Here is a 22,426-nt window from a genome sequence, read left to right as displayed (position 1 = left end):
GGGGAGGGAGGAACTCACGCCAGCCCTGCAGTGTAGTCCAGGGTTGATATCGCAGGTTAAATCACCCCCCCCCCTTAGCTCAAACGCAGTGCTGGATTATATGCAGAAGCCTTGTAAGCCATTGACTTGCATGCAGCCACATGGCGCTTTTTAAAAACTAACCATGAATATTTCCACACGGGAACAGACCCAAGTCATAAACAGCAAAGGCAGCTTTGTGAATCCGGAAATGTAGCACAGGTGGGTCAGTCTACCCTTTCCCCATCTCTATGGCCTCTCGCACTTCCGGCCGCCCTTCCCTTCCCTTCCCCAGAGAGAAAAACAACCCCTCTGCCGTTGCTACGACGACTGTCGGAAGTTGCGTCCTCGGGGGCGGGCCCCCCGGAAGTGACGCGGGGGAAGGGAAGCTCCTCAGCAGAAGCGGCGGCGGCGGCGGCCTGAGCGCGGTCCTCTGAGCCATGTCAGCGGGGAGCGCGGGGCAGCGGGAGCCCGGGGCCTCGGGAGGGTGAGGAGGCGGCGGCGGGCCTGGAGCGGGGCCTGGGCGGGCAAGAGGGGCGCGGGGCGGCGCGGCGGTAAGAGCGAGGCTTGGCAAAGGGGCCGTGACGGGACTAGGCCAGCCTCCCTCAACCGGCTGCCTTGCATTTCTGTTGAGACTACAATTCCCATGATCCTTAGCTGTCTGGGGTTCACGGGAGTTGCAGTTCAACGCAACTAGAAGGCGCCCGTTTGAGGGGGAGCTGTCTGGGGATCATGGGCGTTGTAGTTAAACGCACCTGGAAGGCGCCAGGTTGAGGGAGCTCTTAAGGGATCATGGGGGTTATTGTCCAACACCTCTGGAGGGCGCCGTGTTGGGGGGCAGGTTTGGAATCATGGGGATTGTGCATCTGGAAGGCACCAGGCTGAGGGAGCTGTTTGGGGATCATGGGAGCTGTTGTCCAATACATCTGGAGGGCACCAGGCTGAGGGAGCTGTTTGGGGATCATGGGAGCTGTTGTCCAATACATCTGGAGGGCACTAGGCTGAGGGAGCTGTTTGGGGATCATGGGAGCTGTTGTCCAATACATCTGGAGGGCACTAGGTTGGGGAAGGCTGGTGTAAGCTAGTTGGGTTAGTGGGAGGATTTCAGGATTTGGGAGGCAAGAAGGATCTTTCGCATCACTTGCAATTTGCATCTCTTGACTGGAGAATTCTCTCATTAAACTTGGGTCTTTCTGCAAGGTAAAGCAGGTGCCCTGTTGCTGTGCTAGGGCCATTCCCTATCAGTCAGTTCCATCAGGGTAAGGGGAAATCCTACTAAAGGGTATTTAGTGGTATTTTTTAAAAGGCGTTTGCAAAAATGTATTGTGAACTTTCCTCCTCTGCCAGTGGGCATTGCTCACCTGCTGAGAGATTGAGCTGTAAACCTCAAAATTCCTGGTGTTGGTGCTTATTTGACTGTGAACTTATTAGGTGGCTTCGGCCAGGCCTCTCGCTCACCCTTAACCGCCCCTCCTGCCCATTCTACAGAATAGTAATACTGACCTGCTTTGCAGCCTTGTTGTAAGATGATTACGCCTAAGTGAATGTAAAATGCAATGTTGAGAAGTATTTCAAGTTTCTATAGCTGAACCTCATTCTAGTATGGTAGACTTGGCTCGTTCTGCAACATGGATTCAGGGACAGGGTGGGAGTGAGTGGGCATAACTGAGTGGCTCTGCATAGCTCTGCATGCTGAGTGCCCCAGGTTCAGTGTCTTCCATCTCCAGTTAAAATAATTTGGGGCAGCAGAGAAGATCTCTGCTGGAGATCCTGGACAGGCAGAATTCTGTCCCACCTTTCATTCGAGGAGCTCTGGGTGTTACACTTGTTTCTCCCCACACTCATTTTATTATCCTAACTCTGTCACCCTGTGTGATAGGCTATGCTGAGAGTGTGTGCATCCCTGAGGTCAGTGAGAGTTTTGAACCTGGGTCCCTAGTCCATCTCCAGCTGATTTCGACAACAACTCCTATAACCCTTGATCGTTGGCCATGCCGGCTGGGCTGAATCCAAAACATCTGCAAGCCATGGGTGGCCCTAGCCCAACATGACACCACACTGGCCACTTGCTTTCTCCATCAACACAAACAGTAATTGGGTGGATGGACCGACAGGCTGATTCTGTACAGGGCAGCTTCTTACGGAGGCCATAGGCATTGTGGGTGAAAGCCCCACAGTCTGTCCCAATGTCTCTAGTTCAGCCTTCCTCAACCTGGGGCGCTCCAGATGTGTTGGACTGCATCTCCCAGAATGCCCCAGCCGGCTGGGGCATTCTGGGAGATGCAGTCCAACACATCTGGAGCGCCCCAGGTTGAGGAAGGCTGCTCTAGTTGAAAGGATATCAAGAAAATAAGCTGGTCAGAGTAGGCAGTGCTAGGCTAGATCAGGAATGAGAAAGCTCAGGCCTGGGTTTCCCAAATGACCACACCCCCTTCCCCAAACATCAATCATTTTGTGGTTCCCTGGGTTTTGTGCAGTTCCCCTCCACCTCCATTCCAGATGGTTACAATGTCCTTCCCAAAGCCTAGCTAAGGGCAGTAAGAGCCTGAAGTTAAAATACGCTGCTATTTTTTATTTTTCTTCCCCACCACTGGCATGTGAACCTAGAGAGTTTCTCTGAAATTGAATTGGGCTGAAAGAGGTTCCCGATCTGATCCATTGGCTAGATAGGCCAATGATCAGATTATGGAATTCCGGCCACCCCCTGCAGACTTGCTTGAGTCCAAGCTCTTAAGCGTTGTAAGATTCAGAATCATGGTTAAGATCTGGTCTTAACTTTGGTCTCCTTTTGGGGCCCACGGTTAAATTCAGAGAGGATGGCTGGCTGCATTTAACCGATTGACTCCTGTTCTACTTTGTGACTTACCTTGAACCCTTTGGATGGGGGTGGGATATTAATTCAGCTGAATGAATAAACTCCATCTTACCTTGTAGGGCTGCTGGTGTCAGGATTATTGCAACCATGAATATCAAGGTCTTTGAGTTGTCAAAATTTATTTATTTATTACATTTCTATACCGCCCAATAGCCGGAGCCTCTCTGGGTGGTTCACAAAAATTAAAACCATTCAAAGTATAAAACAACAGTATAAAACCATAATATAAAATACAATATAAAAGCTCAACCAGATCAAAGCAGCAGCAATGCAAAATTACAAATTTAAAACACCAAGTTAAAATTTTATAGACTGTTAAGATGCTGGAAGAATAAAAAGGTCTTCACCTGGCATATAATGTAAGTGCCAAGCGAACCTCCTTAGGGAGCTCATTCCACATGGGGTGGAATGAGGGTGTTGTAAGCGCTAGGGCCTTGTTGTCTGTGGAACAGGCAGTAACTCCATAGCAAATCTGATTTTTTTCCCCCTTTTCCTTTTTGCATTTTCCAGGCGCCGCAGCAAATGGGACCAGCCTGGGCCATCTCCGGCTCTTTTCCTCCTTCCTGCGACCACCCCTGTGGCTGGCCGTCCCGTCCAGGGCAGCGGAGACGGCATGTCTGGGATGTCGGGGTCTGAGGGCTCAGCGGCCCCTCTGGGAGCTCTAGATGCGGCTGCTGCGGTGGCAGCAAAAATCAATGCCATGTTAATGGCCAAAGGGAAGCTGAAACCGACAATGCATTCGGCAGACAAGGTTAGCGGCTGGCCGGGTGGAGAAATGAGACCAGAGAGCTGGAATTGTCAAAACGAAGCAGCAACAAAACACTCTTTTTAACTCTTATGATGGCTGAGACAAATCTCAAATTTAGGATTTGGACTTGTTCACTCATGTATTGCTTTACCTGATTACCCACCTCTTGACTGGCAGGCAAGTGTGCTTGAATTGTCTCTATTGAATAAATAATTAAAAACATAAGAAACCAATTCATTACAAATATTCTGTGAAAGTATGGCTTAGCGGATCTAAAATCACGATATCTTTATATATAGAACAGCGCAGTAAAATTCATAATGATAAGGCAATAGCACAGAAATGTGAAGACAGTGAATAATAACATTCCATACAAATATATCATCAAGTGCAGCTAAGCATTAGAACGGCCAACCACGAAGCAGGAAAGAACCAGGCAGAAATATATCAAGCAAGATTAAAGTCAGCAAAATAGAAAGCTAACACAAATTCTTAAGGCAGTGCTCACTCGGAGATGCAAGATTCGTCAGCTGATGCCAGTCAATGAGTGAAGCCTGGCACTACCATGAGGCAGGCCTCACTCATTGACTGGATTTACAGTCAATGAGTGAGGGTTTACAGGAGAACATCAGAAGAGCCCTGTTGGATCAGACCAAGGGGCCCTATAGTCCCGCATTCTGCTCACACAGGGGCCAACCAGCTGCCTACAGGAAACACCGTGGCCACCCTGTGAACAGAATCCTGGACTAGATGGACCCTTGGCCTGATCCAGCAGGGCTGGATTGAACCTTACCAATGAACGTTTTTTTCTTTGGATGCTGGAAAGACTGGACTAGTAATTGAGACTTGGCTTTCTAGTCTATGCCGTCCAAAGGCACACATTCCTGCCGTCAGAGCCACCCCCAATTTGTGTGTCTGGACTCCCAATTTACATGATTCTAGTCTTCTTCCTTTCTTCCCCCCAATGTGTGACAGCTTCAAGCTCCTGGCAAAGGCCCAGCTGCAAGCAAAAGCAAAGATGACCTTGTCGTAGCAGAAGTGGAAATAAACGACGTGCCCCTGACGTGCAGGAACCTCCTGACAAGAGGACAAACGCAGGATGAGGTCTGGCCCATTTGTGGCTGTTCCTAATTCTTTGGGTGATGTTGTTGTCGTTATTATTATTATTTCTATACTGCCCCATAGTTAAAGGTCTCTGGGTGGTTTACTTAAGGTCTTGCACTTCAGTGCGAGGTTTTCTTCATTCGCTTAATGAAGGCTTTCGATACGCCAGGGTCGGTATCCTCAGGCCCAGGAGTCAAACCTGGCCCTCCTGGGTTCCCCAAATGGCCTCACCCCCTTCCCCTGACCCCCACCCCCACCTTTTCCCTAATCCTTTGGTGGTTTCCTGACCTCGCCCTCCCCTGGAATGTATCCCCCCCCCGAGAGCTTCTGTGAAATTGAATACCAGCACATTTTAGCTTAAAGTTCTTACTGCCAGCAACTAAGTTTCAGTGGCATTTCAGCTTCTTAAAATTGGGGAGGGGAAGCTCTGCAAAAGCCAAGAAACTGTCCGACAGTAGGCAGTGGTAGTGGGGAAGGGGATGTGGCCCTCGGTGGGGGCCTAGATTGGTGCCCTGGGTGGACTGGATTCTGCCTGCGGGTCTGAAGTCCGAACCCCTTGAATTATGGGCCATCATAGGTTACTGGAACCTCAAGAATCCATGACTGTTTGAGCCACAGTCGAGGGGAGCAAACGCCAAAGGAAGGGCTATTCGCGCCCCCCCCCCCCCCCCCCGGTGCCCTGTTTGTGGGCTTCCTGGAAACATCTGACTGGCCCTGGTGGGAAAGAAGAAGCTGGACTTGAACCTTTAGCTTTATCCGGTGGGGCCTTTTTCGTTACCCAGCTTAACCAGAGCAATTCCCCCACCCCATGTCTGCAGATAAGCAAGCTGAGTGGTGCCGCCGTCTCGACTCGGGGGAGATACATGACTGCAGAAGAGAAAGCAAAAATTGGGCCTGGGTGTGTATCTCTTTTCATTTCAGTTCTCTTCCTCCTCCCCAATCGCTCTCCAGGATTAAACAGTTTTCAAAACGCACCTTTCATTGTTGCAGAATTCAGCTGGATTCTCCTTTTTTTAGTGAGGCACAGGCCTGGCCTTGTTTAACCTAAGGAGCTGCCTAATGCTTAATTAAACTGCTTGCCGGTCTTGACAGCATCCTGGCGGCTGATCTCTGTTCTCTTGGGCAGAGTTGGTGCCCAACTATTCTCCCTGAAACTCTTTGACTGGAGATCACTGGCCTGAGTTCATACACCCAGTGTCTTGCACACGCTCTCCAGCTGAGCTGCAGCGTCTTAGCGGGGTGGTGTTGCCACACTGGGAGGTGAATCCCGAAACCTATTACGCTTTAAAGTAGTTGTTAACTTTAAGCCACAATAACCATATCGGTTTTGCAAACTCCGACTTGGTAGCGTGTAGAATGACAGACTTGAAACTCACTGGGCTGGTTAAACTACACCCGGTGCGGTCAATTGCCTCAAATGAAGATCTCCGTTTTAATAAATAAATGAACGAAGCCATGTGTGTTTTACAGAGATCGTCCACTGTACTTGCATGTCCAGGGGCAGACGAGAGAACTGGTGGACCGTAAGTAAACTCGGATTGATTGCCATGGATTGGGATTGGGGGGTGGGGTTGTTAGTCAAAATGCCACAGTTCCCTCGAATCTCTTTATATTCTTTTGCTGTTTCAAATTCTTGTGAGTCCTCTGAGAGCCTGGCATACAAATGTTCAACATTCAAATAAAACCTGAGCAGGTGTTACCTGCTTAGACCGGTAGCCGCCTCTCCAGCAGGGGTGTTGAACCAAATTCGGCACCTCAGTCGTACAGTGCCATCCCCAGAGAGGCATGCCTGGGGGCCTGCGTTGCAGTCTTTTCGAGGCCAAGAGAAAACCTTTCCGTTTTTCTCGGCTTTTATTTATCACTACATTTATATCCCACCTTTTCTCCTTTTGCAAGGAACCCAAGGCAGCTTACATAGCCCCTCCTCCTGTCCATTTTATCCTCACAACAACAACCCTGTGAGGTAGGTTAGGCTGAGCGTCAGTGACGGGCCCAGAGTCACCCAGCGAGCTTTCGTGGCTGAGTGGCGCCTCGGACCCAGGTTTCGCGAGTCCTAGTTCAAGACTCAAACCACAAATATGTTATTGTGGTTTTTTAAATTTTTTATACTGCTGCTGGCTTTTACTCTGGTTTTTATTCTGTTTTAAACTCTTAAAGGTTTTAAACTTTATCATGTTCTGTTTTTGGAGTTTAACTTCCCTGAGCCATTCAGAGAAGCAGCATAAAATATGGTAAATAAATAAGTTATAGAGCAGGAGTAGACAGAAAGCAGATCTCTGGGTGATTTGCAGTTGGTTAGCAAGGGCTTCTGATTCCAAATGGTTTAGTTAGGGTGTTGAAATGAAGAAAGATTGGGGGGGGGGGAGCAGATAGAAACCCAGAAATTGACTTCTTTGTGTAAGGACTGTGAGCTCAGTGCCCTAGGTTCAGAACATGCTCAGAGGCAATCCTAAGTGTGTCTTTTCCACCTGGATGTGGCAGGTGGGTCTATTCTAAAAAACCCAAAGCAGATGTGACAGGCCTGAAATCTGCCCACCCCTGCCATAGAGGACTTGAGGTGTGTTGTGCTGTGTGCGCCGACTTAAATGTTCCCCAGGACGGCCTGTGTTACACCGTGTGCGGTTTGCTGTAGAAGCAGCGTCCCTGTTGATGTGTCCCCCTTGCCACTGCTTCTCGCCTGCAGGAGCTGTAAACCGCATCAAAGAAATCATTACTAATGGCGTCGTAAAAGCTGCTACCGGATCCAGTCCAACATTCAACGGAGCTACGGTTACAGTCTACCACCAGCCTGCTCCCATCACTCAGCTGCCTCCAGCAGTTGGCCAGAAGCCTCCGTACCAGTCAGGGGGGGTATGTATCTGTGGCGGGGGGCGCTGCGATTTCCCCCTGTGGAGTAGAATATTAGTCCAGGCGTTCTGTGTTGTCCTTGTATCCTTGTGTTTACATTGCCTGTTACTTTGTACCTCCTGACGATTGTGCTTGCCCGTCAGACCTTTCGTGACACTGTACCTAGAGGATTAAGAAGGCGGGGCCTGTTAAGCAGGGCTCTGCCGATACCCTCCTCTTAGAGAAACGGGATGGGGAGAGGGGTCCAGCTTACAGAACAGCAGAGACCTCACTGTGCCATCCGACAGCCACCAGGGCTTTCTCCCAAGCGGAGTACGCAAACCAACGCTTTAGAGCAGCCTTCCTCAACCTGGGGTGCTCCAGATGTGTTGGACTGCATCTCCCAGAATGCCCCAGCCAGCTGGCTGGGGCATTCTTGGATTTGTAGTCCAACACATCTGGAGCGCCCCAGGTTGAGGAAGGCTGCTTTAGAGGCAAGGGTCACCTAGTGCGGTCTTTTATGATGGACTTCGTGGTTGTGATTGTTGTGGACGGTCCAGAGAGCTTTGGCTGCTGGGCGCTATAGAAAACGGAACGGATAAATAAATGAATTGTGGGAAGGAACCGACTTCTCCACCTGCCTTTCCCAATCTTGGCCTTCGGAATGTTTTGGACTGTGGCTTCCACCCTTCCTGACCATTGGGCATGCTGGCTGGGGCGGATGGAGTTAATGTCCCAAGCACCTGGAGGAGACCAGGTGGGGGAAGGTTGATCGAACCAACCGTTTCCTACTCCCCTTCTTTGCCTTTCCGGTGGCAAATGCAAAACCTCAAAGAACACCGGGGTGTGTGTGTGTGTGTTGGTACAGATGCACTATGTCCAGGACAAGCTGTTTGTTGGCTTGGAGCATGCCGTCCCTACTTTCAACGTCAAGGAGAAGGTCGAAGGCCCGGGTTGTTCCTACTTGCAGCACATCCAGATTGAGACCGGTGCCAAGGTGTTCCTCCGGGGCAAAGGCTCCGGCTGCATTGAACCCGCCTCCGGCCGAGAAGCCTTTGAGCCGATGTACATTTACATCAGGTAGGGAATTGAGCGGTTGGGCAGGTGATGGCTTTTACAGGGGGGCGGGGGGCGGGGAGAATGGTCTCTGTGCCGTCCGCACTGCAGGGCTGCGGCGTTAAGTCAATTAACTGGTTTGAATTCATTTTAAGCCCTTTGAAAAGCTTGATATATAGCAGCCACTGGGGCTGTTCATGCTGGCTCACCCTCCGTGGTTGAGTGTGGGTTGCTGTTGAGTCGTGTCCTGGGTTAGCGTGTTGGCTGAACCCTGGACACTTTCCACAGGCGGCCTGCGAACCACCCTGAGCAACCCCTCAGAAACCATGGGCTCTCAAGCTAGCTTGTTCAACAAAAATAAGCCACACTGCGTGGTTAACAAGCCACCCTGGGTTCAGACAACACACTAACTCACAGTTCAAACAATCCACAGTTCAACAACAACTCACACTCAACCAGTGAACCTAGGTTAGCCTGTTGTGCGAACCCAGTCCCTGCCAACTTGGTACCTTTCAGATGTGTTGGACTGTGGGCCTTAGTTTTCTATCTCTGCGCTGCCACCATTCCCCCACCACCTCCATCCCCTCCTTTTCTCTCTCTCGCTGCACCACCTTTCCCCTGCCCCACACCTGCCATTTCCTCCCTTTGTGGCTGCCACTAACCCCCCCCCCCACACTCTGCTGCACCCCCTCCCTCTCTGTTTTGCACCTCACTCAGCAGGCTACCTAGGGAGGGAGAGAAGGCTCTATCCAGAGGTCTGGATTTGTCAGTTGCAGAGGGCTTTTGCATGAAACTCTGCCTAGGTCTGGCTAGCCCTGGATTACATCTTTGTTTGTTTTCAACAAAGATTTGACTGTGTTTATGTTTTCAGCCATCCAAAACCAGAAGGCCTTGCAGCTGCCAAAAAGCTCTGCGAGAACTTATTACAAACGGTAAGTAACTCCGCTTCCTTCCTCAAATCACTTCTCTCTTTTTTTTTGAGTCCAAAGGCTGCTGGGAAACGTTCATTTCTCCCAGCAAGGTTTTGTATTGTGATTTTGCTGTTTGAAAGCTGGGTGGATGGTGGGATGAACAGATGCTAAGCAAAGCACAAATGTTTCTTGCGTGATGGAATTAGTTCAGGAAGTAGTATATAGACCCAGGGTTCACCAGGTGACCCTACCCTAGTTCCCATGGCCACTGATTGTTTCATGGTTTCCTGGCTTTTCTACAGTTCCCCTCCATTCTAACATGTTCAAATGCCTCCCCTAAGACAAAAGTCTGGTTCACACGTAACGTTAACTTGTGGTTTACTTAAACCATGGTTTGTTGCCCTACCCAGGATTTGTCTGGCAGATGATCAACTGTTTTCTCATTCTGTGTGTTGTTTTCCTCCTACTTCACCTGCTCCAAATGCCTTTGTGGCACTGCAGTGCTGGCATATAGAACTGGGTTTGCTCACCACTCTTGCTCATTGCATTTGTAGCCTGGCGAAACAACCCACCATTCTGGGTCTGTATATAATGACAACCTGTGGTTTAAACCATCCATAATTCACTCCCGACAGCAAACCACGATTTCTCTTTGTGGGTTGTTTGTGGTTGACAACCCATAGTCCTGGGTTCACACATAACAGCAACCCATTATTCAGCAAACGATGGTTATGGAAACCATGATTTGTTGTTACATGCAAACCAGGTCTTAGTTACTGGCAGTAAAAGCTTTAAACTAATTTATGCTGGTATTCTGGCCCTGCCTCCTTTTGCTTTCCGCTCTCCCTCTGGAATGCAGCCTCTCAGAGCTTCTCCAAAATGGAATTCACCCTTGGACACCCTTGATCTAGACAAAGCCTCCTCTGTGCCCCCCTCCCAAGCCTCAGCCAGTGTAACACAGGCTCCTGCTTCTGACACCAAAAGGGGAGTAAAAGGAACATGGAGGATAAGGCATTCAGCAATTTGCAGCACACCAACATTGAGGACATCTTCACCAGGGTTTTGCAGCCTCCTGTTAGAGCAGTCAGTTGAGTTGGACCATTGCTTGTCAAAACTGAAGCCTCCTATCCTGCTTGATCTCTTCCAAGGTTCACGCTGAATACTCGCGGTTTGTAAACCAGATCGCCACGGCGGTGCCCATAACAGGTAATGTATTGGCAGAGTGCAGCAATTCCCTCTTAGTGGGAGTAAACCAGAGGTCTTGTGGGAAAGGATGGATTTTGAGAAGGAATGTGAAAGGGAGGGGGTGGCAGGGAATTCAAGGAGGGGAAACGGAACGCTTTTAAAAGGAGCAGGTTTAATATCCCAGGAATATGGTTTTGGCCTGAAATCTCCTTTAAGGGGTCTAAGAGGTATCTGTGGGAAGACCTGTGGCAGGAGCAGCCCCGATTGCCTGAAACTCACGTGGTTTCTCTGCTCTGCTCTGCTCCTGGATTTGGGCTGGGTGAGGGGGTGGTAGGTGCAGGACAAAGAGTCTCTTCCCTTGTTTAGGGCAGAAGAAATGCAGCAGAACGAGAGGGAAGGAGGTTGTAAAATCTGGGAGCAGTAGGGTGGCCTGTTAACAGTCTCAGGCTGCAAATGGTGGGTTGCATTTTGGAGCCTCCCCTACTTCAAGCAGGCAGCCTCCTCGCAAGCGGAAAACTAGCTTGTCAGGGAGAGAGGTTTTAGCCTTGGGTGCTATCCCTGGGGCCCTTTGGGAAGAAATCCTTACCCTCTCAATCTCCGGGGGGGATCACTAGGTGAGCTAAATTAAATGAATGTCTAGTTGCTCTGTCTTTAACACCTGACACTAGACCCACCCTAAAACACCCCAGGGAATCACAAGCCGACATCACTATAGGAGCTTAAAGAGCAGCAGGACTCCGATATTACTGCGGGGTGGGAGATCTCCTTGGGGTGCTGAGTTCTCAACACTGCCAGCTGGCCTGTGAAATTGATGCAGTGGTCCGCCTTGTCATAGGGTCTCTAGAGAAATGCCAGGGTCGGCCAGTCGCATCAGAATGTCCTTTTGCCTGTTTTGGGTGGGGGGCAGTCTCGGGGACGACGACGACGACAAAAAATTATTTCACACTTCTACAGTTTAACCTATAGCACCTCAACTCTCCATTCTTGCTCCCTGCTGAGCCGTTTTGTTTGTTTTCTATTTGCACGGTGTGAGTTTACATAGGGCCGCGTCCCCCCAAATTAGCTGGGAATGGTGGGAGGTGCAGTTGGGCCCATCAAAAGGGCATCAGGTTGTGGAAGGCTAATGTAAGTGGAACAATGAAGGGGGGGAAAGGGTCCCCCCCCTTTCCAGGTCTGAAGTGGTACACTCCCGCTGAAGGCAGGGTGTCCCATCTCTTTCTCACGCCATCTTGCTGGATGTGTAGACCAGGCTGGAATCTGGAAGCAGGACTGGCAAGTGGGTTGGATCAGTAAAGATGAAATGCTTTTGTTCTTTCTGTAGAAAGCAAACATATTTTCAAAGCTGTTTCCCTGACAGTAAGGATTTAAACACCCAAGTCTGTCTGTCTCTCTTTAAATGATTGAAAACTGACATTCCTACCTGCATTTTGATCACAAAATGCCAAGAGGCGTCTTGTCCAACATTAAACTTCTCCTCTCCCCTGCCCCAACCAGGGTTCGCGCAGCCTGCGGCTATAGTGACCGTTCCTCCTCAGCCGCCGTATTATCCACCCAACGGCTTCCAGGCTGGCTACCCGGTGGTTCCGCCACCTCAGCAGCCAGTGCAGCCTCCTTATGGGGTGCCAGGCATCGTGCCTCCCGCGGTCCCCTTGGCTCCAGGCGTGTTGGCACTACCCACCGGAGTCCCACCTGTGCCCACCCAATACCCAATCACCCAGGTGCAGCCTCCTGCTAGCACTGGCCAGGTAAGGCAGTGGGCGGCTTGCATGACAGGTGGTGACATCTTCTTTCCGTTCGTTGGGGTGGCCGGGATAGCCAGGAGTACCTTGGGGTGGTGATTGGGGAGGAGGGAAGGCTTGCGTATTTCTTCCCTTAAAGTAGAGATGTATTTGCCTTGGTCCCTGTGAGAATTTACTGGAACTAAATATCCACTCCATGTCTCCCTTTGCGCAAAGAAAATCAGAACGGGAAGTGGGGGTGGGCTGGACCGGATGACGTTAGGGAAGAATTAAGGCCTAGAAGGGAGCCCCACCCCTGACTTCTGGCCTGCTGGATCGGTCTGTTGCAAAATCTGGCCAGCAGACCAAACCACGTTTGATGCCCCTGAGCTAAAGAAAGATCCTAGCTAGGGCATGATATGTGCGGATTCACAGCCCGAGTAACCAAAGCAGTACAGACCTGGGTCTTTAGAACATAGGAAGCTGCTTTCTACCAGATCAGACCATGGTTCCATCTAGCCCTGTGTCGTCGACACGGACTGGCAGCAGCGGCTTCTCAGGGTTTCTAACGGGTCTTTTCCAGCCTTACCTGGATTGAACCTGGGACTTGCGCGTGCCGCAGCCCAGTCGCTGATGTGTTCTTCACCCAGGCATGATGGAAAAATTCGGGCAGGAGGGTCCTTGAATAGATTTGAATAGAATAAGAGCTTATGGGCCAAATCAGGGTCCCCTGTGAATCCGTCTTCAGATATTCCAAAATTCTTTCCGCTTTGTCCTTTCATCACGCTCTTTCTAGACACCGCTGAGCACCCCTTTCCTTCCTGCTGCTCCCGTAAAGACGACCTTGCCAGCCAGCACGCAGCCGCCAGTGCAGCCCCAGTCCCAGCCGGGTCAGAAGAGGCGGTTCACGGAAGAGTTGCCGGACGAGCGCGAATCTGGGCTGCTGGGATACCAGGTGGAGTGAGACACAGCCATTTTCTTGCCTGCTCCCCTGTCCCCTTTCCGTTTCTCTCGAGCCGATTCCATGCCTGTACTTCTGGCTCACAGATCATAGAACCCGATAATTTTGAAATTTCCTCAAATGTCAGGTTGCGTTATGTAGGTCTAGGGGGGTGCGGGCAGAATGCTTTCCCTCTTCCGTCAATTCTGCTGAGAAGGAGGCTGTATTGATGGTTAGTGTTGATGGAACGATCCCAGTTACTTCTCTTGCCTGCTGTTTCTGTAGTCTGGCGAAACAACCCGTGAACAACACACAATTCCGGATTTGCACGTAATGACAAACCATGGTTTGAACAACCCAGAGTTTACAACCCACCAACAAACCATGGATTCTTTTTTCTGGTTGTATGTGGTTTACAAACCATGGTTCGTTAGCGCACATCGCGACAACCCAAGATTCAACAACCCATAGGTTAAACAAATCATGAGTTAGCGTTAATGTATGAGCCAGGTCTCTGTGACAATTTACAAGAGCACCTTTCTTCTCTTATGCACATTTGAGCTTTGCATAGAAAAGTCAGAGGCTGCACCTTAAACTTTCAATGGGACTCATGTTTTACATCCCCCCCCCCCCTCCATATACATAGTTTACAGCAAGGGTGGCGGAAGGTAGATGGGGATCTACTAGTAGATATCTCGATGCCTTGCAATAGATCGGCCTGCTTAGCTTCAGCAAGGTGGAGAGGGGTTACTGCATCATGGCCTGGTACCTCGAGCAACACAGTCCTTAACCCTCTTTTGACACAGACAAAACACATTTCCAGTCGGGTAGATTTATGACTTTTATTTCGATTAAAGCGTTTCTCATCCCGCCTTCCACCCAAAAGGCTCGACAGGAACAAAACAAAAAAAGGTGTGTGGTGGGGGAATGAAAGGCACACAAGGAAATAAATCGACGATAGAATTGCAGCACCAGCAGCAATTTAATTAAATTTAAATATTTATTTAGAATTATTTCCCCCTCCCTTTCAACATACATAACAACAAAACAGTGCAGAGGGCGTAGCCATACACGCGAAAAGTACATTGTTGGGAGAGAAAAAAAGCTGGATTATTGAATGGAATGGAGGGCCACAGCAGTTTAGAATCTTAAACCTTCCTCAACCTGGGGCCCTCCAGATGTGTTGGACTGCATCTCCCAGAATGCCCCAGCCAGCTGGCTGGGGCATTCTGGGAGTTGTAGTCCAACACATCTGGAGCGCCCCAGGTTGAGGAAGGCTGGTTTAGATTTTTCCACGAGCTGTCGTGAATAGATGGAGGGTTTAAGTCCGGTTTATTTTGTGTTGAATTTAAAGTCTTTTTATCCCGCTCTTCAGCCAAAAAGGCTTTACTCCTCCCTCCCTCCCTTCTCCCTTTGAACATACTGCTGGAGTGGCTGCAATAAAACAAAAATTGAATTTAGACATAAAGGCAGCCACTTGTCCACTTATCCCAAAGGGGCCTTCAAACTGGCAGGATGTTAACTTGCTCTCTGAACGACCCCTTTTGCATCTTTAATTCTGCTGGGTTTGGGGCTTTGTGATGTTAATCTGGGGTGCGATAGGGAGATTTCCAAGTTTTAAGATTTATAATGCTATTTACTATTCCCCCCTGTCCCCGTTGTTTGTTCTCTCTCAAATGAGGGAGTCAGCCTTGCTAACAGGTCAAGAAAAGTGATTAGCCGGACTGCCAACACGTGAGAAGGGGCACAGTTCATTGGTAGAGCTCATGCTCTGAATAGCCCCGATCTGTAGCAATGCCAGTTTAAAAGAATAAGGGAGCAGGTGATGGGAGAGGCCCTGCTCTCCTGGAGACCTTCTGCTAGTCAGAGTAGATAACATTTGGGCAGATAGTTTGACCTGCTGTAAAGTAGTTTCTTATGTTCCTACGTACACATCTGTAAGTAAGACAGGACACGGGCACCCTGAAATGAGGGGAGGTGGGTGGGGAAAGGTCTGACTATGATATACTAACTTGCCTGGTCACTTGGGCAACTATTCTTCCTCGCCACAGGTGACCAGACTGTTACAATACCAGTTACAAGGAAGGTGTTAAAAAGCTAATCACTCTTACTCTTCTATCAATGCTGTATCTAGGACAAATACATTAGAAATATCCGCACACCACCCAGTGCCTTCTTAGGGAGGGATCTAAATAAGCCCACATGTCTAAATCAGCAACTCAGAATGTGAGAGCTGAAATAGCGTGGTGGTGAAGAGCGTGGGCAGTGAGCTTTCCCGGTTCAAGCCTAACCTTGGCCCTGCTTAGCGAGCTGCAGTTCCCTCAGCCTACCCATCTGCAGAATGGAGATAATAACACTGTCCTACCTTGAAAGGATTATTATATCAAGCCATGGTCCCACACTAATTTCCCCCGGGCAGATCTACCGTTGGCGTGTAGAGCCCAGGAAATGCGAACACAAGTGTGTGTAGCGTGCAAAAAGCATGCTTTTTAAAAAGAGGTTGGGCCTCCTGCAGGTTTTCATTAAGGAGCTAATAGCTTATGTCCTAGTTTTAGATTTGCTAATGCCGCTGTGTTTTTCTGCTCATAGCATGGACCCATTCATATGACTAATTTAGGTACAGGCTTCTCCAGTCAGACCGAGATGGACGGAACGGGTTCGAAGCCAGCAAGTTCCTCAGGAAAGGAGAGAGAGAGGGACAGGTAGGTTGCAGCTGCTGAGATCCGTGCTGTTGCTCGTAACAGAGTTGCAGATGGTGGGGAAAGTGGTTGCTGGGTATGGGAGAACAGCACCAGTGGAAAGTGGAGAAAAAGAGTGGGACCCTTCGCAGCACTGCTTGGTATTCGCTCGGCTCCGCGGCTGTAGAAACCACCCTACCTCACATTGCTGTAGAGCTTGGGAAGTGGAGAGAAAAGAGGCGAGCTCTGGTGCTGTGTACGAATGAGCAGTGAACGTTTTATTATTTCACGATGTAAAAAGCTCAACGTTTCGGATTCGAGAGAATCCTTCTTCAGCAGCTGTAGTGAACAAGAAGGGAGGGGGTTTGGGTAGCAAACTGCAAATCCTGTAAGGGCAGTTCGCTTAATTAGAAAGCCTCAGCGTTTGTTAAAACGTCCTGCTCTCAGAACTGAAAATCTTTCTCTGAGTTATATGAAAAGTGGACAAGGCCGGGAAGTTGGTCCTCTCCGGTCACCTGACTAGAACGTGGGTGAATCTACCAACGAAATGAGTGGGGAGGTGGTTTTAGAACAGGCCAAAAACCAAACCACCCTCCATGGAAAAAAGTGAGTGGTCTTTCATCAGGGCTGGTGGAACAGCCCTGCTCCCAATTCACTCTATACAGCCTGCTGGAATGCTTGAAATAAAACAAAAACTGAACCAAGACAGAAAGGCAGCAAGTCCTGCACTATCCAGAAAGGCCTTCAGAATATAGCAGGGTCTTAACTTGTCTCTCTGAACGCCTATGAGGGACCCCCCCCTCCCTTTGCATCTTTAACTCTACTTTGTTTGGGGGCTTTGATGTCAGTCTGCAATGGGGGAGGATTTTCAAGTTTTAAGCTTTGTAATACTATTTACTGTTCCCCCTCTTCCTGTCTTTTTGTTCTGTTTCAACTGGGTGAATCAGCCTTGCATATAGGTCAGCAAAAGTTACTAGCCTGTCTACCCACACCTGAGAGGGCCCGAAGTTCATTGGTAGAAGCTCATGCTCTGAGTATCCGCAGCAATGCCGGGTTAAAAGAATCAGGGAGCAGGTGATGAGGAAGACCCTACTCTCTGAGACCTGGAGAACTGCTGCCGGTTAGAGTAGATGGTACTAATCTAATCCAACAACCGAGCATTAAACAGGAGAGAGAATAAAACAGAACACAGAAATGTCAGCAGCACGCCCTGCAAAGATAAATAGATCATTCCGTAGGGTGTCTCCACCATTAGCCTACAAACACTGGTTGGCAGCCACACCTCTCACTTGCAACGTTGATGACAACCGGCCTACTTTGCAGGGGTGCTGGAACGGTTCATCGGAACGCCCGGCTTTGAACACTCAAAATGCCTTCTTATTAAGCGTCCCCTCCTTTTGTCTCTGAACAGGCAGCTGATGCCTCCGCCGGCTTTGCCAGTGACCGGAATGAAGTCAGAGCCTGAAGACAGAAACGGGTCCTTGTTGGGCGGCAACGGTGAGCGTGTGCGGCTGGCAGCAAGCGTGGCTTGGGCTTGTGTTCCACCAGTTCTGGCTCTGCTGAGTACAGTGTGGGCGGCTCATGTTGTGGTCTGCTCTTCCCTTTTCCTGGCACGGAGCCGAAAGGCGCGCTCTGCTTCGTTCAGCCCTCGCGTGCATTGGTTCAGCTGCCCGTCCTCTTGAGAGCCAAATTCGCAGTAGGGACATCCACCCACCCCTCCCCAGAAGCTAAGGGCACAGTTTATCTCCTGACTCTTGCCTTTCGGAAAGCAAAAGCCGAGCTGTTATGTTTTCGGTCTCTTTGGATAAGCAGCCCAAACACGTGAGACGGAGTTCTACGAAACTCTGCGTGAGTGTTCCCATTCCCATCATGCTGCTCAGCTCTGCAGAGAGAAGCCTATTGTGTTAGGAGACCAAATACTGGCCTCCTGGTTCGCGTCATCTGCTGCTCCCCTTGCCTTGCGGCTCAGGACTCTCACTACCATCTGGTTCTATCGGGGGGCTTTTAAAACGCTGCGTAGGAACACTTAAAATTTAAAGCAGGGGATGTTGAACCAATTCAGCTCTCCAGGATTTGCCACATGCCCCCACCCCCTTTCCTCCAAACCAGACTGGTGGTTTCCTGACTTTTGTAGTCTTCCCCCCCCCCCCACCTTCAATATCCTAAAAGTTTGAAATGCCTCTCCCAAGGCTTAATGGTTGCTATTAAGAATGTTAAGTTAAATCAAGCTGGTGCTTTTTGGCATTTCCGCCCTGCTCCCGCTGCCTTGGGCCCCATCCACCACTGGAATGCAGCCCCCGAAAGCTTCAACACCCCTGATTGAAAGCATGGCAGCTACTCGGGTGTTAGGTAGCAAGGGTGCCTGGCCTGGAGGGCAGCCTGGAGCCACGGCTCTCATCCTGGAACTGGGTGTGCATGAGGCACGTGAGTCAGCCATCAGCCATTTTGATCAGGAGAGTGGGCAGGAGAGCAGAAACTCCCATCCAGCTGTGCTTGCATCTGCGATCCTTGGAGCTGCTGCTCTCCCTGCGGAGTTTGGGCAGAAACGACAACTGCTCCTTGTGCTTGGAAACTAGACTTGGCGTTTTGGTTTGGACCTTCTAGGCCCTTCTTCCTCCCCCTCATTTGCTACAGTCCTTGTTTTTCTTCCTCCGCCCCAAGCGTGGCTCCTCCATCCCTCCATTACAAGTCCCAGAAAAGTAGAACTTTGCGTTTTGAGCAGGAAACGTACACGGTGCAAGCTGGGGTTGATGCATGCTCGGTGGATTGCCGCTCCCTGGTTAGGTGCCCAACTCGGCTTTTCCACCGGCAGAACTAAGCCTGAGTTTGGCTCTTCTGAGTTGCCTAAGGATTCCATTTTTTAAAACTGTAGTTGGACGTCTCCCCATTTACAAGTATTCTTTATCGGTGAATGTCCTGTCGCCTCGTTTTTGCTAACTTTTACTTCTTTTTCTTCTTTTTTGTGTTTTTCTTTTTTTCTCTTCTCTGTTCTCTTACATGGTTCTGACGGATCACTTGTGCCGTTGCTGATGCTGTGTCGCGTGACCTCCTTCCCGGGGTGACCGCTGGCTCTCTGACCTCAAAATGGTGTTCAACTAACAATTTTTTAATAATGTCTCTAATTTGAATTAACATGTTTGGGGGATATTTTTTTTACCTTTCTCTTCCATTTTTTATTTTCTCTTCTTGGGGGGGTGGGGGGCGTGGGATGTCTTTTCTCTCTCTCTTCTTCTTCCTCTATAGATCATTCAGCTAAGAAGATGAAAACGGGCGAAAAGGTATTTGGGCTGGTGGCGTATGCCGGGGACTCCTCAGATGAAGAGGAAGACCATGGTGGTCATAAAAACGCAAGTAACTACTCACAGACATGGAATTTAGGATACCAGTACCCTTCTTCACAGCAGCGAGCTAAGCAACAGATGCCATTTTGGATGGCACCATAGCTGCCTGCCGCCAACTCCTATATCTGTTGTCTCTCTCAAGCAATAACGCATGTATATCATCAAACAATCTTTGCAAACTGTACATCGTCCCTGACCTGACCTCTTTGCACAAGCTTGATGCAGTATGCCCTTTCTGTGGCTGGGGCTCTTCGCCCCCCCTTCTCTTTTTAAAAAAAGAACTCGCTATTTCTGCGGTGGACTCATCCGTCATAGGCAACTTTAAAATCACAGGCGAATCGGAACACAATCGCAGATAACCGTGTTGGCGTCACGCTCTCAAGGAATGTCCTCTGTCTCCTACCGTTCCTCTCCACCACCACCTTGGCTTATCGTGCACCTATTCTTGGCTTTGGAGGAGGAAACAGCCAACCAAGCTCCTAACTGAATCTGCTGCTTGTATTTCTGTTTTATAAGTGGAATTTATTTTTGCGTGTGATGCTTAGACTTCTGACTAGGAAGGGGTGGGTGGGTGGGTGGGGGAGCCTTGGCCAGAAAACCTGTCCTGAGAACCACCTTTTAAGAGAATTGGTTTCCGTTCGTCCTCCCCCCCTCCCCCTTTTAAAATTTGAAATGCAGTTTTCATAGCTTGCAAGCACAGTTGACCCTGTTCAGAATTGTTTTGGCTGGCAGGTAAATTTTTTACTTCCTCCCTCTTCCTCGCTCTATTTTGCCAAGTCACGTTATTCGGGCAATGTAGGAGTAGGTGTTTTAACACCGAATCGTCCTCCGATTGTTTTTCATCCTGTCATACTTGGAACTCCGATTGGTCGATGTTGGAGTTACTTTCTTGCAGCAATGGCACTGTTACAATCTTCGTTTCTTTTCCAAAACCCAGCTGCAACCAAACTTTGCTTCGTGGCGGTTGGACTGGAAAAGATGCATTGAGCTGGTATCATAGCCGAAGAGATCAAACTCTTGAGATTGTTTTATAGTGACTCAAAACTGTGGCGGACTCTTTTCCTAGCCGGTTACGCTGCTACCAAGTGAACACTTCCTGCACGGTCCGGTGTGCATTGGCTGATCGGGAGGGGGCTCCATTGGTCCTGAAGTTTTTGCTATCTGTGTTCAAATGACAAGTAAAAGTTTGAAGTATTGGAAAATAAAGTGTTGGATTTTCCTTCCCCCCCCCCCCGAAATGTTCTATCTAGCAGACTTTGCTTACCCTGTTCTCTGATTTTCTACATGTTGTAAATAAATTAAACCATAATTTCATGATAAATGGACAGAAATTCTACTTCCTTCTCCTGCTTTTGCTTTTAAGTCAGCCTTGCGAATGTGAACCAAAGTATCGAAGCTGCCTGCAATATTGGCTCCATTGGAGGCTTGAAGGAGAGTTTGGTTTTGTAAGGCTTCCTTCTGCCCCTTTCAGCCTGAGGGGCGGATTCAGGCCATAGGTCCATGTGGAACCACCAGGAGCATGCCCTCTGACGACCTCAGTGTTCGGGCAGGTTGATAAGGGAGAAGGCGCTCTTTCAGGTATCCTGGTCCCAAGTTGTTTAGGGTTTTGTACACTAGTACCAAAACCTTAAACCTGGCCCGGTAGCTAATAGGTAGTGAGTGCAATTCCCTCAGCAAAGGAGTTCTATGCTGAAAAGAGGTAGCTCTTGGCAACAGCTGAGCTGCTGTGTTCTGCACTAGCTCCAGCTTCTGGAGCAGTTTTAAGGGCAGCCCTACATAACCCTATCCCTGTCCAGAAGAAGCCATAGCTGGCGGCCCAGCTGAAGCTGGTAGCCGTGGCAGCCACCTGGTCCTCCAGCGACAATGATGGATGTAGCAGTACCCCCAAACTATGGACCTAATCTTTCAGAGATAGAGCACGGGTTGTTGAATTGTGGGGTGTTATGTGTGAACTCTGCGCTATTGGTTTTTAACTATGAACAACCCAAGGAGAGAACCAATGGTTTGTTGTTGGGTTATGAACTCTACGTTGTTCACGTCTAATCCATAATTCAGCGACAGTGCAGGATTTGCATGTCTCAGCAATCCCATGATTCTTTACGTGTGAACTAGGTCTCTGTCTATAGTATAAGTTGAAAGAAAAAGTAATGCTAACGGAAGTCCACTAATGTGACAGGACTTCTGCCTCTCCAGGCTGCCTGAAAAGCTCTGCTGGAGGGAGCCCCCAGGACTTGTTCCTCCTCTTCCTCATTGCAACCTGGTTGTGCATGTGTCCCTCCCTCTGGCAGGAGCTGCTATTGCCTGCTTGCCTCCTCAACTATCCAAGCAAGCAAGTACTAACAATGATGAGGAAGAGGAGGAATAATAGCGGGTGACAATGGGGGTGAGAAGTAGATTCAAGGGAGGGGGGCGTTGAGGGCATCTTGCCCAAGGGCCCTCCAGAAATGAGGGCTGCCTCTGTTTGTAGGTCAAAGCAGCTGGAGGATGACCTATTTATATGGCTCCTCTTTCCTGCTTTCAATTTGCCTGGCTTCCTCCCCGCACACGCATTCCACCGTGAGCCGGAAGTGTCCCTCTAAACTTGGTTGCGCTTAACGTTAGTGACTTTCCATCCTCTTTGGGAAAGCGGCCTGCCTGAAACATGCCAGAGGAGGAGGAGTTAGGGGCGGGGCCACTGGTGGCTCCTCCTCTTTGAGGCAGCTGTTGGAATTTAACCACACCGACGCCATTATATTTGAGTGAGCGGGCAGATGGGGAGGAGTTAGGGCTGGGGGCGGGGCCACATGTGGCTCCTCCTGTTTGAGGCAGCGGTTGGACCCAGCCATTTTGTCTGCGGTGGGCGGGAAGATGAAGCAGCGATGGCAGGAGGAGGAGCCGTTAGAGATAGGGCGGGGCTACCTGTAGCAGCTCCTCAGGCTGAAACTTAGTCGCAAGGACGCCATTTTGTCTGAGGTGGGCGGGAAGATGAAGCAGTGGCGGCGGCGACGGGAGGAGGGGCGTGGCCAGACGTGGCTCCTCCTCCTCTT

General features: G+C 49.7%; 1 protein-coding gene and 1 non-coding gene across 4 annotated transcripts; both read left to right on the top strand.

Annotated features, from left to right (window-relative positions):
- Window positions 1-413: 413 nt before the first annotated feature.
- On the top strand, window positions 414-19,974 carry KHDC4 (KH domain containing 4, pre-mRNA splicing factor). Of its 3 annotated transcripts, none has more exons than XR_010026404.1 (14): window positions 414-505; window positions 3,404-3,644; window positions 4,617-4,745; window positions 5,564-5,643; window positions 6,216-6,268; window positions 7,429-7,595; window positions 8,440-8,651; window positions 9,499-9,559; window positions 10,687-10,744; window positions 12,218-12,468; window positions 13,238-13,396; window positions 15,999-16,083; window positions 17,471-17,556; window positions 19,303-19,316. XR_010026404.1 is itself a non-coding variant. In XM_063146143.1 (14 exons), exons 1-14 carry the CDS (start codon window positions 459-461, stop codon window positions 19,500-19,502), a joined length of 1,857 nt encoding a protein of 618 aa, XP_063002213.1. In that variant the 5' UTR covers window positions 414-458; the 3' UTR covers window positions 19,503-19,974. The 3 variants fall into 3 exon arrangements, 2 of the variants coding, with proteins under 2 accessions (XP_063002213.1, XP_063002214.1); XM_063146143.1 differs by having other exon boundaries at window positions 15,971-16,083; window positions 19,303-19,974; XM_063146144.1 differs by lacking the exon at window positions 19,303-19,316 and having other exon boundaries at window positions 17,471-17,563.
- On the top strand, window positions 7,754-7,881 carry LOC134412460 (small Cajal body-specific RNA 4). The gene has a single exon (XR_010026419.1). It is a non-coding gene; the product is annotated as a small Cajal body-specific RNA 4 (non-coding RNA).
- Window positions 19,975-22,426: the final 2,452 nt, after the last annotated feature.

The sequence above is a fragment of the Elgaria multicarinata genome, chromosome 21 (genome assembly GCF_023053635.1).
Source record: "Elgaria multicarinata webbii isolate HBS135686 ecotype San Diego chromosome 21, rElgMul1.1.pri, whole genome shotgun sequence".
Lineage (NCBI taxonomy): Eukaryota > Metazoa > Chordata > Lepidosauria > Squamata > Anguidae > Elgaria > Elgaria multicarinata.
This window is presented reverse-complemented; position numbering and strand designations above follow the sequence as displayed.

Bases quoted from the DNA above. Each gene is read 5' to 3' on its own strand.
- KHDC4 (XM_063146143.1), top strand. From the start codon at position 459: ATGTCAGCGGGGAGCGCGGGGCAGCGGGAGCCCGGGGCCTCGGGAGG. The intron at 8,652-9,498 runs GTAGGGAATTGA...TTATGTTTTCAG, and splicing joins CCGATGTACATTTACATCAG to CCATCCAAAACCAGAAGGCC. The intron at 12,469-13,237 runs GTAAGGCAGTGG...CGCTCTTTCTAG, and splicing joins CTCCTGCTAGCACTGGCCAG to ACACCGCTGAGCACCCCTTT.